Source organism: Kwoniella newhampshirensis, chromosome 11, assembly GCF_039105145.1.
Source record: "Kwoniella newhampshirensis strain CBS 13917 chromosome 11, whole genome shotgun sequence".
NCBI lineage: Eukaryota > Fungi > Basidiomycota > Tremellomycetes > Tremellales > Cryptococcaceae > Kwoniella > Kwoniella newhampshirensis.
In genome coordinates this window covers 172,451-186,662 of record NC_089964.1, presented here as the reverse complement: position 1 = coordinate 186,662, position 14,212 = coordinate 172,451, and the positions used below count along the sequence as shown (strand labels likewise).

Below are 14,212 nucleotides of genomic sequence, written 5' to 3'. Positions count from 1 at the left end.
CTGCATTGCCACACTCTTCGCCTGGTTAGATCGGGTCAAATTCACCCTCTTTATCACCATATGTAGTCCCAAGACAGTTTTCCTCACTCAATAAATGCCCTCTCACGCTATTACTCCTTTCGCTCTGTATACGGATTGGATCCTGGCAGGGTCACTTCATCCTTTTTTATTTTTCGTATTCGTTCATTTGCTTTTGGGAGGGGAGTTGCCTGCAGTGGTGAGGTCAAATGTAAATTATAGTGCGCGGTATGATCGATTAAGACAGAAGAAGATTTTATGCAATCATGTCAGTGGACAAGTGGTGTAGCGGCGCATCGTAGAGGATTCGAACATGATGTTAAGAGTATTGAAAGGACCGAGTATGCGAAAATATCACACGCCTGTGCAGGGAGAGACGAGGAGCACTCATCTGCAGGCAGACCACCACAAACCAAGCTCGCCAAATGGGTGCTGAGGGTTTGAACCGCTCACAGGCTAAGCAGATGACGAATGATGAATAAGGTGTTAGACAGTCTCCAGTCGAGTGCAAAGCAGCCAAGTTGGGATGTAGCAAAGCATCTGCATCAGAAGGAAACCGAGCTCACCTTGCGCAATGCGATCAACTAACTCTGACGAGTAGATGATGTGCTAACTGACTGCAATGCTCCTTCCTGGAATACCACAGAATAGGGAATGGACATGATCATGAAGATTCATCTACATTGTTATGGCATATTTATGACTCCCTACGTTCATGCTGCTTTTGACTTCATGCTCGCTCAAAGAGTATAGGTGGCTTGAACAGTCTAGGTACAGATGCAAACCAACTTGGAACAACATGACACGCTCTCCTCACCGATTCTCTACACGACCGGACAGGATTGCCCAATCATGCGTACGAATCGATAAGAGAGTCTCTCATCTCGTTAATGACAGCCGCCGACGTTTGTCCTTGGAGACCTATTGCGTGAATACGTGATCATTTCAGCAGCTGTATCTCAGTCGGAGGGATCAGGAGGGGACTCACGGAAAGTAGCCTCGATGACGCTGACTTCGGTAGCGGTAGTATCCAAACCTGTGAAAGCACACCAATCGTTGACGACAAGACCTGCGCCGATGACCTCGGATCCTCGGTTTACTGTTCCTGCGACCAGGGGCACTTGGAGAAGGGAGGAAAGTTCGTCGAGTTCGGATCGAGAAGTTTTGGGGTGGACGAGACCGCCCTGTAGTACAAATAGGTCTGTCAGCGGCAAATCTCGAGTGAATGATTTCATGAAGCCGCAGGGGACTATGACAAACGGTGTCTGTTGGGCGTTGTGTGGGATTAAGATGGAAAGATGGAGTTTTGAGCATGGACAAGAGACACTCACTTGATTTGACAAGGCGCAATAACTTCCAACGAGGACATTGCTCGCCACGGTCTGTCTGAAAACCTCCACCTTCAACGTATCGGCGATGATCTCCTCGGTCTCTCTATCGATATCAGGGTGAACCAAAGCGACATAATCGTTACAGGCGATGACGTTTCCGAGCGCAGACAACCTTTCCTCGACACGTTGTATGGCGACGGATGGCGGTAAAGCGTTACGAAGATGTTGGAGTTCCTGGTCGGTGGTGGAGGAAGGGACGAGGAGTCCATGTCTGTTTCCAGCGGTGAGGCGTCCGACGATTCGAGTACCTCCGATGGTGGTGTGGACGATGGGGATGACGTCGGCGAGTTCAGCTTCGAAGACGGAGTAGAAGTTGGTCGAAGAAGCGAGAGCGGTCAAGCAGTAGCTGTTTTGGAAAGGAAAAAAAAACGTTTGGATTAATCAGTCTATTGTAGGAGAGTGATGCCGGCGAGCGCGAAACTCATTGAAGTGATACTCACGCATTGGTGAGCTTGGCAAAGACACCAATGTCAGTAGAGTTTTCAAATTGCGCTCCTGCGAGTCAACACTGGTTAGCAGAAACTAGACGACACCGACCGCAGATGCCAACATACGAGTAGCCATGATGACGAGTGAGCAGTGGGATGAATGATCTTTGGAGAGCTGGTGAAGTCGAGGTGGAGTATCGAGTTGTGCGTAGATTCGCAGAGTATGCTTGATGAGTTGTCTGCTTGAGATTGAGATTCGATGATCGAGAAGGAGTCTCTATAAGTTGTTGAGGATGTGGTGTTCTGCAAACTGCAAATCGATAAACCACCCTCAGTCATCATCATCTTCTCGGATCCGAATTGATTCACCAACTTTTTTTCAAATTAAAATGGAGGGGACAATCAAAGTTCCACAGGTCGAGCAGATACCGTCACCACTTGTTTTAACTTGAAAACACAAAAGTCCGGTACGAGTACTCCCTATTCAGACACGACCAGCGACCTGCTGCTTTGACTAGACAGAGCGTAATTCATATCGACTGAAAAGGTCTCATCTGCTTTCCGACCGTCGGCTGGTAAGCTGCCTTCGCGTACTCTACGACAGGATGAAGCTCCAGCAGTACATCAACTCTTTCGTCGAACCACTTCGAGTCGAGGATCCGAAACCTCTCATCAGGCTATTATCATGCCACAACAAGACAGCGAGAGGTCTGGCAGATACTGTAGGCGCTATCGACGTGAGTAGGGTCCGCTCACCTGCATCCATATACTTTCAGCTCGCGCTTAGAGCTTTTCACCGCCGAGCGCCGAGCTTGAGCTGATCGTCGATCGAACGCGTAGGAACGCAGACTGGCCAATCCAGGTCATTCGTTACCGGAACCTTGGGACGCCATAGCCATCCGACATTGTGCTTGTTTGCATGCATTATACGTCACTCATGACTATCAAGAAGCGTGAGTGAGCTGTCTATTTCATCATTAGCATTCGCGAGTAAGTAGCTGAAGGACTCAATGTTGATGCAACCGTACAGGTACACCCATCAGAATGCGCTCTTGTCGCTATTCTACCGGTGGTTTCAAGATCAATCGGCTTGGGTGTTACCAGTGTTATATATGCTTCTCCAGGACCTGAGAGATCTGGCCGAACAGGTAGGCTCTCATCTATTCCATAGTCACTCCTTCATCCTGTTTTTCGATCAGACCAACCAACTTACGAGACTGAGCTGACCTGTCTTTCCCGACTCAGGCAGATCAAGGGACATATAGTACGACGGGCAAGATGCCCTCTCTGGAAGAATGCACAAGAACAGTCAGTAAAGCGTTCTCGATGTGTGCAACGGATAGGTCAGTCTGCTTGCTCGCTCTATCTCCAATGTTGAGACTTGTGTACGGTGCTGAATCTCCGAGAATGATTAGAACGTTCAAAGGTCTAGAATCAAGACGGAATGGCGTATATCACGTCGCATGTCTCAGCATTAAATGTTATTTCAAGGTGGGTCACCATGTTCGCTTGCGCATGACATAGAACGAGGGAGTTGTAATTGACGTCAAACCGACATTCCAGGTTGGAAAACCGAATTTGTGCAAGAATATCATTCGAGCAGTAGTGTCAGATCCGAAAACGCCGCCAGTCGATCAAGCTCCCCTACCAGATCAGGTGTGTGAGCCCTTCTCCTTAATATTCTTTGACTTCTCTCGCTGTCTCGGTCATCCTCGCAACCCGACAGGATCAAGCTGATACAAGTTTCAAACAGGTTACATGGCACTTTTACATTGGCATGCTGGCGTTTCTGAATGGTGAAGACAAGAAGGTGCGCTAGCTGTCCGAGGGAGTGAGGCGCTTTCCTGCAGTAGCTGATGGCTTGCACGTGCTGATTAGGCCGACGAAGAACTGTCTTGGGCATTCACACACTGTCCAGCTAATGCAGTACGGAATCAAGAGTGGGTCAAACGTGCTGTCCAAATATGAGATACGATGTTGACTTTCCAATCAGGCTGATACTCACCTACCTCATACCACTACGTCTGTTACACGGCATCCTTCCTTCCAAACATCTGCTCTCACTACATCCTCGGCTCAACGAACTCTTCACCCCTTTCATCAACGCTATAAAATCTGGAGACGTGAGGGAGTATGACGAAAGATTAGATTGGGCTCAGATGAGATTAGTAGGGATGAGTGTGTATCTGGTCGTGGAAAGAGCGAGAGAAGGGTGTTCCAGGATGCTGTTCAGAAAGGCGTGAGTGCACATCTGAGTATAACGCGTGGGAGCGGTTTGATACAAAATGCTGATCGGCTGTGACTCAATGTAGCTGGATTGCGAGCGATAAATCATCCAGAATACCGATCTCGACATTCCAGCTGGCCCTATCACGCCATGGTGTCGAAGTCGACTCGGACGAAGTGGAGTGTATGGTGGCCAATATGATTTACAGAGTGAGTTCACATTATCGATCGCAGCAGGACGTCTCTACCCTTTGAGCGGAATGATGCTGACTGAGCTTGAAACACATAGGGCCTGATGAAGGGGTATATCTCACATGAAAAACAGATGGTGGTTTTAGCAAAGACGAATCCCTTCCCTAACCTATCAGCCATATCGAGATAGAACAGACAGATATGCATAATGTTGTACAAAGTGTCGGTGTCGGACGCAAGTGACCGGATCATTCCGCTTCGTCCACCACATGCAGAAACATATGCGCTGTCCTCTAGAAGCTTGACAGACATGAAGGACGCTGTCATATCAAACAACTGAGGGGGATGTTCTTCACGTGGTGGTGACGTAACAATGACGCCTGCAAGTGACGCCGAGACTCTAGAGCGAGTGAATTCGATCAAACCGAGTGTACGTTCATCCGCATTTCTTAAATCCCTTATATCGTTCAAATACCTCGTCTGTTCTCCAATAAAATAGCCCTCCACAGTCAACGTTTCACAAGAACACCACCGCAAGACAGCATAGCAAAAATGGATTTCATCAAGAAAATGGCAGAAGAGAAGCTCCAGGGCGCTAGTGCGTTTTCTCATCATCCACCGTGACCAATCCAATCATTCCCAGTCGGATGAATCTCCTTCGAATCTGTCCTCTTTGCTTTCAAGTCAGCCAATGCGGTCATGGGAGAAACTGACTTGATGCTTTGACAAGTGAGCGGAAACAGCGGAAACCAACAGCAAGGTCAGGGATACGATGATCAACCGTCGTACGGCGGTGGTGGTCAACAAGATTCCTACGGCGGTGGTCGAGACTCGTATGGTGGTCAACAGGCCTCCTACGGCGGTCAACAGGACTCCTATGGTGGCCAGCAAGACTCATACGGTGGTGGTCAACAGCAATCTTACGGTAATGACCAAGAGGGATACGGTCAGACCGGTGGAGCGCAATACAATCGACCTCACGGCGAGGGCGGTGCTTCGTTTGGCGGATTCGGTGGTGGTGGTGGTCTGCCCAACCGTAAGTTGACTGTTCTCCAATCTTTCCAATCTCCTGTATCTGATAGGCCACTTCTACGGTCTCCGTCAATTCTCACTTGGATCATCCTTCATAAATGGCTGCAAGTGCGATGAGACTGATCTCGTTGATGTGATGCTGATGTGCCTCCCCGTGTTGCAGTCAGCACCGGCGCAGCCCTCGAAGCTGCCAACGCCCACGCCTCCAACGGTAACGAGAACTCGTCCCTCTTCTCTCAAGCTTTCTCATACATTGGTAACATGAACAAGGACGATACCGATGTCGACGAGGACCGAGTCCAGCAGCAGCACCAAGAGGCTTACGGCCAGGGCAACGCCGGCTCCATGTCTGCGGGTGCTATGGGAAGGTGAGCCTTGCTCCGAACCTCGGAATCACCCCGACAGTAATGTTCAGTTGAGGGAGCAATGCACTGATGAAGCCTTTGACGTTCAGCGCCGCCGCCATGCAAGCTCTCAAGCAGTTCACTTCTGGCCAGAGCGGTGCGGCCGGATCCGGGGGCGGTGACATGCAATCCAAAGTGGGTATTCTTATTCTGCAGCTGTCGGATGAATGCGGCCTCACGGCAGTCGAGTGTTAGCTGATGAGCGGACCCACACCATAGATCATCGGCATGGCGATGTCCGAGGCTGCCAAGGTAAGTCATACGCCCAGCTACCAGTACTTTAGCGCATTCCTGACTCACCATCTGTATCGCAGCTCTTCGACCAATCCGGTGGTGCTGCTTCTGGTAACAAGCAAGACGCTGTCACTTCTGCCGGTCAGACCATCATGAAGATGTACCTTAAGAGTCAGGTCACCGGGGTGAGTTTGCGAGCCGGGCCGCACTATATCTCAAGTTTTCACTACACTGACTTGCCACTCTGTTATCGTAGATGATGGGCGGCGGTAACTCTGGTGGTCTTTCTTCCCTCATGGGCATGGTGAGTTGTGTCCTTTCTCTCGTCACGGAATAGTAGGCGCTTCACTAATTGCTTCACCTCATTCCAGGCTCAAAAGTTCATGTAGGCAGATGATGTTTGTCGATCCATCGACGATAAGAGACGAGTGACAATGTCATAGAGCCATGAGTTGAAGAATGTTACGAAAGGAAACGGGAAAGAAGCGATATGTACACGCGCATGATTACATGAATCCAATGCAGTCTTACGATTACAAGTCCCTGATTGTGTTGCACTCGTCATGAGTTTTTTTTGTACTGCTCTAGAGCTATCTTGGAAGGCTATTTAGAACTTTGTGCATATGAACCCTCGACACTCAACCATGATCATCACTCAACCTGTTATCCGTCTAAATATCCCCTTTCTCTTCTTCTTCTGCTCCAGTTTCTTCCTGATTTCGTCTTCCATATCTTTCGAATCCAGCTCTCCCGAAGCGTACCAGACCACCGTGACACAGCCAATAAGCGCTGAGACTATACATGCGACGATGGACAAGATGGCTTTCGGTGTCCAGCCCTATAGATCGACGGTTTCCTATGTCAGCTTTACGATCGTCCGCATCCAGAGGTGGTGTACGGAGAAGACAACTTACAATGACGAGTGGGAAAGGTCCCCATGGTTGACCTTTGAACTCCGTGGTAGATTCTGTGCCTACCACATTCCCAGAAGTCGGTAATCCCCAATACGCACAATGATCCTTGATTGTGTTGGGGATCACTGTGTCTTCTTGGAACCTCTCAGGAGCTTCTATCAGCACCATGGCGAGTCCTGATGACAGATGCCAGTCGACCTGATGACGATCGAGTTCATCAGTATATACTTGGTTTGCGAAGACACAGACATGACAGACAGGCCGCGTGGAAGTGACCGTGATAAAGGTCTTATGTGGCAGGAAGCAGACGATCAAGGATTGCCTCAACTCACATGACAATGGAAGAACCATGCTCCTGGATTATCTGCTCTCCACCTCAATACGACTTTACCAGTAGGCGGAATCGTGATGGTGTCTCTTCTCGAGGGATTCTCCTGATCCTCCTTCAAAGCAGGGTTCAACGCTTCATCGTCGCTGGTGACATCGAAGCTCCTCTGGACCACTTGGAACTCGTGACCGTGCAGATGGAACGGGTGAAAGCCTGAATCCCAATTGTATACCGTCATTTGGATGTTGGCCATATGCGGATATGCAATAGCGTTCGTCTGAGCGCCATAGACCGAAGAGAGGAAAGAGTTGTTGCCCATGCTCAACGCGGTGAATATACTCGCCGTAGGTGGTTCTTGGAACGTGATGTTGTTGAAAGCTCCTCGGTTCGTCCCGTCGTCGTACGTGTCAAAGTTGACGTGGAGAACAAGCTCAATGTCCGCGGGCGCCATGGCGGCCTTGAGTAAGGGGACAAGTACCGTGTCGTCAAAGTCTTCGGTCTCGTCGTAGGACACTTCGGATGCTGGAGGATTCGAGGTGGAGTAGGCTATCTGAACTGTGTTGTTCAATACCAATCCCTCCGGGAGGTAATCGTACCTGCGATCAAAGTTCAGAACATTTTCTTCTGCGTGTCATCTGCGACGTCGGGCAAAGCGTTGTGACTCACATGTCCTCAGCTTGCATAATTGACATGGCGTAGTTCCTATCCGTCTGGTTCTTCGCTTCCACCAAGATCGAATACCTCTGGGCAACAGCGATAGTCAAAACATCCAGAATATACGGCTCAACTTCCACTCCGTCGACCTCTATTATCTTGATATCATGTTGATCGATAGCGAGGAAGAACACTGAAAAATGGATCCGAGCATCAGTGCATCAGTCAATCACTTGATTGGTCCGACATCATTCACTCACTCGCCAACGCTGACATATTGATCACTCGGATCTTGTATTTCTTGCCAGCTTCGAAAGGTATGATCAGGTTATCATTTGTTGAGGCTCCCGAAGCAACATCTTCCGGGCTGGGGTAGTACTGGCCATCCTTCACGAGATATATGAGGGCGGAATCTACGACATACTCAATCAGCAATCAACAATTGGAGTAGCTCGGTGTAGCTCGCTCACCTGGTACGGGCTCGGCACCGGTGGGATTGTCCCATGTGAGGAAATCGTTGGTGAGCAGGTCGAGGTGTTGGCGATGATACCTAGCCGGAAACGGTTAGGGGACCAACATGATGGGCAACGAATAGATACTCACCAATCAGACACTACCAAGGTGTACTCTTCATCCCATGTGACATCGTCCGATCGTCCCGTGAGGTTCTGAGGATGTATTATCAAAGCTGTTCTCAAGTCAGCTGCAGCCTCAGACCAATGAAGTTCGACTTTGGCGAGAACTCACGAGATCGAAGACCATCGACATATTGACCCAGATAATGCCCATGCATCCAGAATGTTCCCGCCTTTGTCACGACCTAGCATCAGCATATGTCCTCAGATGAACCAACTAGCCAGCTTACCTGTAACTTCGTATCGATGACATAGGTCAAAGTCTGATCCATCGGTATCGAACATTGCGTGATCCCCACAGCTCCATCATAGTAATTCGTGCCGTTGAAGAAGATACCGTGCGTATGTAGGGCGGTACCGATGGTCGGATCGTTGAGACCGTTGGTGGTGTGGATGAGAATGGTGTCGCCTTGAGTAGCGATGAGGGGAGGAGGGCTGATGACGATAGTGGGAGTCAGCTCATCAGTCTGCCTGGACTTGAGCATGGAGTGTGTGAGACTTACGGCCAGGTGCCATTCACACCTATCACACGTCTTTCATATAGCTGTCGACGACGATGCATCAGTGTCTCAATTCACCGACCAAGTAAAAACAGAACATCACTCACGCCATCTGGATTCGCTGTCGCATAAGAGATATTCCACCAATGTTCATGAGTCGCAGCGATGACTCCTTCAAGGAGCACCGGGACAGCTGCGAGAAGGGCTGGCAGTCTGATCATATCGGCTCAACAACGATTGGTGGAGAAGACGACGGGGACCCAGGTGATTTTTTTCGGCAAATGTACACGGACGTGGATGCGATCTTCGACTTTGAATCGAAATAGATGAATTTGTCGATACACCTTGAACAATGTGATTGTTGAGCTGTTTGCGCAAGGGTCATCCACTCAAGGGACCAGGTGTCCTCGTCGCTTATGGCTCGCAGGGAATCGAGAATCGAGAACGCGAGGAGCGAGGAGTAGACGGACGTGTTCGTATGATCCGTTATCAGATTATCTTCTCGACGACATGACTATGTGAGTTTGCGAAACATCACAATCCGGCCGGTGGAGTGGTTTTTTCGGCCGATCTGATCGCTGCCAGTACTCGTAGTCATCTCCGTCTCTACAGTGACTGACATGCCATTCACTGTTCGGACATGAGCGTCATATCGTTGCCAGAATCCGGCAGATGGTTTACTCCATATAACAATTTCGCCATCATCCGACTCGAACATTGGGTCGCTGGCGACTTCGTTATGATCGTCAATCCATAATGACAGAAGAAGGTGGAATGCATTTCATCTGTATCTCTATCACTGTTCATCTAGAACAACCACATTCAGAAGTCCGAAATCGTCTGCTACAACAGGAATCTACCCGGGATCCAGACGAAATCAACAAATTCTTCTCCTCTTTCATTTAAGCTTTTCTTCCCTTGTATCTCGTTTCCAGACTTCTTGTTCATCCATCTTTGTGTATCATATCATCGCCACAGTCGTGAAAGTGTCCGGTTCGGTAGGAAAGGAAGGCTTCAAAGTGAGATGGCGATCTCCTCTTCCAGAGGCAGTCGCTCTACATCCACATCAACATCAATATCGAGTCGATCCGGGGGACCCACGCTCGCCGAACAAAATACAGTAGCGGATCCAATCGTCCCTGCTACTCTGAGTGAACCGCCAAAACCTGAACTATTTGAAGAACGGAGGTCGACCGCGTCCTCCTCGAAAAGAATATCAGATGAGGAGCCAGATACGCGAAGAGTAGTAGAGGATGATGATGATGGGGAATATTGTTCACCGCCCACTCCTGATGATTCAGCGAGATTACCCCCTGGATGTCATTTTGGACCGATCTTTACACCGTCACTCAATATAACCATCACCAACGATCCCTCTTCATCCATCTCCTCCGACGCAACCACGACGTCAGTGGATGAAAAAACCACACCTCCCCGAATCATATGGGTCGATTTCCCAGCTTCATCACCTCAGAATCCGTTCTTCTTCGCTCAGTCGAGGAAATATGCCATAACGGCCGTGGCGACGTTTTTCACCCTCCTGACATCGGTCAATGTTGGAGCATATAGTATAAGTGAGGAATCTATGAAGGCGGATTTGCATCTCAGTGATGTTTTGACGGCGGGCGGATTGGGCATCTATTGTTTCGTGAGTGCGGTCTTATCTTGACGACGAAACGTGAACGCCGAGGGTACACTCCGAATGTGTCGTGACTGCCGGGGCACGAACTGGACAATCAACTGATACCATACCATCCCAAAGGGTTTTGCAATAACCCCATTACTCCTGGCGCCCCTCTCGGAGGAATTTGGGAGGAAATGGACATACGTGGTAGCCGTTGGCATCTATCTCTTAGGTCACCTCATGATGGCTTTGTGAGTTCTAGGCCCTCCCGAGCGTCCCACTTCATGGCCAGCGACTCATGAACTAATGCTACCTTAAAAGGAGTAAGAACGTCGCGACGATGATGATCGCCCGAGTCATACAGGGCTGTTCAGGAAGTGTAGGAGCGACATTGGTAGGAGGCACGATAGCGGATATATACATTCCTGCAAAGTGAGTGGAACACCTGCTGCTCATTCAATCGGGACATGAGCCGACAGAGTGTAACACGTTTCCAGCCGTGGTTTACCTTCTTCAGTCTTCGCGGTGATGGCAATTGCTGGAAGTGGTGTTGGACCACTTGTTTTCGCATGGGTAGAGTCCGACCCAAGATTGCAATGGAGATGGGTCTGGTGGATACAAACGAGTGAGTGAAGTTGTGTGATCATCGAGATGACGATACTGTACACACTGTACTGACTATTGAGATATCAGTCCTCATCGGTGCCCTGTTCCCTTTCATCTTGTTATTTATGCGAGAAACGCGAGAGTCCGTCATCCTTCGTCGAAGAGCCAGGAAGTTACGGAAGGAGAGGGGTCTAGAAGATGGGGGTCGATATACAGCCAGAAGCGAGATTGGGAAGGTTGGATTCTTCGCCGCTATGAAGATGAGCTCGACTAGACCTATCAGTGTGTATCGTCTTTCCTCTTCTCTCAGAGATGCTTACGACACTGTGGCCGAAACTAACCTTGCGTCTCTCGTAGCCTTCCTCTTCGTTGAGCCCGTGGTAGCGTGTATGGCTCTTTGGATGTCGGTTGCCGTGAGTTCCTAATCGGTCAAGTGTTGAGTTGTGGCTAATGGCGCTGTTGGCAGTGGGGCATCCTTTACACGCAAATCGGTGGGTTACCATACATATTCCGGAACGTGTATGGCTTCAATACCAATCAAGTTGGTCTCATATACATTTCCATCGTGTACGTCTATCTCCTTCCTATCGCAATGTTATTAGTACTGAGTCCTGCTTCTCGTTGATTCTCAGCATCGGCGCACTAGTCGGATTCGCAGCAAACTTCGTACAAGATGCGGTATATCGGTAGGTGGTATCCCCCCTCCCCCTCTCGTACCACATTACCCCTCTATTTTGTGCCCATGCCCGCAATTCAACCGCTTCTTCGAAATCTGTTGTTGTGGCAGTCCTGATCATGATATAAAACACTAGTCGCCGAGTTGAGAAAGACGGCATCGAGGCTCGACTTTACGCGCCCATGATAGCTGGTGTGACTCTGTCACTTGGTTGCTTCCTCTATGGCTTCACCAGTGTTTCAACAGTTCACTGGATAGTACCTTGCATCGGTATCGTAATCATTATTGGTGAGTATGAACCGTCATTCCCTCTTCAGTTTCTGGTTGCACTCAGATCTGTACTGACGAATCTGCATTATCAGCGAGCATCTTCACTATCTACATCAGCGCTTTCGTTTAGTGAGTATCCCGCAAGATGATCCGATCACGATCGCCCCAACAGCAATGCTGATGATTCGCTCTCAGTCTTTCGGAATGTTATGGGTCTTACGCTTCATCTGCTATTGCTGCTCAAAGTTTCCTTAGAAACATGTTCGGCGGAGCTTTCTCGTTCTTTACGCTACAAGTGAGTGTGCTTCGCTTCCATCAGGGACTGGCATCCAGCATACTGACAGGTGGTCCCCTGCTTTCACCAGATGTACAAAGCTCTCACTCCGCGATGGACCATCTTCACATGGGGCTGTGTGGCTCTCGTCCTGTCGGCTGTACCGTTCGGTGCATATTACAGAGGTCCTCAGATTAGAGCGATTTCGAAGTATTCGAAGATCTTGATGAAAGAGGAGAAAGAGAGAATAGCGAAGGAGAAGCAGGTGTTGGATGGACTGGGATAGACATTACGGGATATGAGGACAATAGAGGTGTCGTTCGGAACACTGTATGCATTGCATGGGCATGGGGACTTACTCATTGGATGGATCGTCGTGACTTTTGACATCCGTTCTTGACCTTGGTGATCGTTGCTTCTATCGTTATCAGGCCACGGTCGTGATCGTGGTGCCAACTAATGTTCCGCCGTTAGATTAGCCCTGTACAGTGAGAGATTCACGATCTCGAACTGTTTTTCGATCTTATCAGGACACAGATCAAGGTGCGATCACACGTGAAAAGTGTGACAAGGTGGCTTTGCAAGTCAGCTGAGGTGTACTGGATCGCGTCCAGATCACTCGACTCGTCGGATCATGTTCTTTCCGCTCAGCCGTGCCGTGCAGCAAGCAAGCAGGGTGATCTGTCGATCCATCGTACAGTACGACAAGATCAAGATCAAGTCCCATCACACGTTCGTATACTTTACGATCTGGCGATTTCTGCAGATTATCGGAACGCAGTCAGCGTGATGACGGTAGCTGTAGCTCTTTTGCCCGACTGAAAGTCAGTGAGGTGTCCGAAAAGCATTCAGGTGGGTGGTCTACGCACATGACCTCATGTCGTACGTCTATGGCTTTCAGGACTACATCGGACCTACCTAAACGCTGACCTTCCCGTCATGAATTCACTCAAAGATCCAGGACAGAAGGGGAGGTTCGTCGCGTCTCTCACACTCCTGGAAACTCCCCCCCCCCAAAATCGAGAACATGACGAAACTCTCATCTACACCTGTAGCCCACCATTTACGCGATACGCGATGTCGTGTTCCCCGTAACATTCTGGCGTGTCGTGTGCCAAAAGTCCGTCACTCGACCTTCAGGATCGATGATCTATCTTTTTATCACAGGATTCATTCCAGGATTCCAGGATTCCAGGGAAGGAGGGAAAAAGGTTAGTCGCCTCTAGCTATTGTACGACGAACTGCCTGATGTCGATTGCAAGTCAGGCAGGGGATAACGAAAGAGGTGACGCACGAGAGAAGCGCGCGTTGTTGTCGCATTTCCTGGTTACACTTGGAAACCGGTGTTTCGGGATTTCACAATGGAGATCAGAGCGGGTATATATCACGTGATCAACTTCTTCCTTCCCTGAGGATCATTACAAAACGGCTGGAGGGGATAGTAATCCTTCTGGTAAGAAGAATTAGGAATGATCAAGGTGATTTTGTAATTGAAGTGGTGATTTGCTGCACCACAGCAGACAGCTTGACTGGACGACTTTCCGGTCCATTATTGATTTCTGCTTTATCCTTTCCACCGTACCAGAAATCGAATACAGGCTCATCATCACCACCATCACCCGCCATCACTACTGCTGCTCGACGTCCGTCGCCGTCGCCGTCGCCGACAGTCGTCCCGCATCCCATTCGGTCTGGAAGGAAGAAACGGGGAGAACAGCATAGTGTCTCGACGCACAGGAAGGAGCGTTCGCGTCATATAGTTGACGAACACCAAAAAACCCTGCACCAGCCTCCTCACCTCACCTC

The 14,212-nt window shown here is 49.4% G+C and overlaps 5 protein-coding genes across 5 annotated transcripts; 3 read left to right on the top strand and 2 right to left on the bottom strand.

Annotated features, from left to right (window-relative positions):
* Nucleotides 1-868: 868 nt before the first annotated feature.
* Nucleotides 869-1,973, bottom strand: IAR55_005254 (eukaryotic translation initiation factor 6; the record flags this gene model as incomplete). Its single annotated transcript, XM_066948346.1, has 5 exons — nt 869-939; nt 1,007-1,202; nt 1,350-1,755; nt 1,850-1,904; nt 1,964-1,973. 5 exons carry the CDS (start codon nt 1,971-1,973, stop codon nt 869-871), a joined length of 738 nt encoding a protein of 245 aa, XP_066800914.1.
* A 469-nt stretch (nt 1,974-2,442) lies between these two features.
* On the top strand, nt 2,443-4,445 carry IAR55_005253 (uncharacterized protein; the record flags this gene model as incomplete). The annotated part of the gene is made up of 11 exons (XM_066948345.1): nt 2,443-2,574; nt 2,678-2,790; nt 2,868-2,985; nt 3,083-3,180; nt 3,253-3,328; nt 3,401-3,493; nt 3,591-3,647; nt 3,716-3,777; nt 3,831-4,076; nt 4,150-4,273; nt 4,353-4,445. 11 exons carry the CDS (start codon nt 2,443-2,445, stop codon nt 4,443-4,445), a joined length of 1,212 nt encoding a protein of 403 aa, XP_066800913.1.
* Nucleotides 4,446-4,807: 362 nt separating this feature from the next.
* Nucleotides 4,808-6,314, top strand: IAR55_005252 (uncharacterized protein; the record flags this gene model as incomplete). Its single annotated transcript, XM_066948344.1, has 8 exons — nt 4,808-4,853; nt 4,986-5,291; nt 5,451-5,655; nt 5,742-5,826; nt 5,911-5,943; nt 6,006-6,110; nt 6,182-6,229; nt 6,297-6,314. The coding sequence occupies 8 exons, from the start codon at nt 4,808-4,810 to the stop codon at nt 6,312-6,314; spliced, it is 846 nt and encodes a 281-aa protein (XP_066800912.1).
* A 266-nt stretch (nt 6,315-6,580) lies between these two features.
* Nucleotides 6,581-9,177, bottom strand: IAR55_005251 (uncharacterized protein; the record flags this gene model as incomplete). Its single annotated transcript, XM_066948343.1, has 11 exons — nt 6,581-6,763; nt 6,840-7,037; nt 7,172-7,763; nt 7,834-8,014; nt 8,082-8,234; nt 8,292-8,371; nt 8,425-8,509; nt 8,569-8,629; nt 8,687-8,891; nt 8,960-9,000; nt 9,064-9,177. The coding sequence occupies 11 exons, from the start codon at nt 9,175-9,177 to the stop codon at nt 6,581-6,583; spliced, it is 1,893 nt and encodes a 630-aa protein (XP_066800911.1).
* An 803-nt stretch (nt 9,178-9,980) lies between these two features.
* Nucleotides 9,981-12,692, top strand: IAR55_005250 (uncharacterized protein; the record flags this gene model as incomplete). The annotated part of the gene is made up of 12 exons (XM_066948342.1): nt 9,981-10,604; nt 10,719-10,831; nt 10,902-11,012; nt 11,078-11,205; nt 11,274-11,468; nt 11,544-11,599; nt 11,653-11,753; nt 11,819-11,872; nt 11,999-12,150; nt 12,225-12,261; nt 12,328-12,427; nt 12,498-12,692. 12 exons carry the CDS (start codon nt 9,981-9,983, stop codon nt 12,690-12,692), a joined length of 1,866 nt encoding a protein of 621 aa, XP_066800910.1.
* Nucleotides 12,693-14,212: the final 1,520 nt, after the last annotated feature.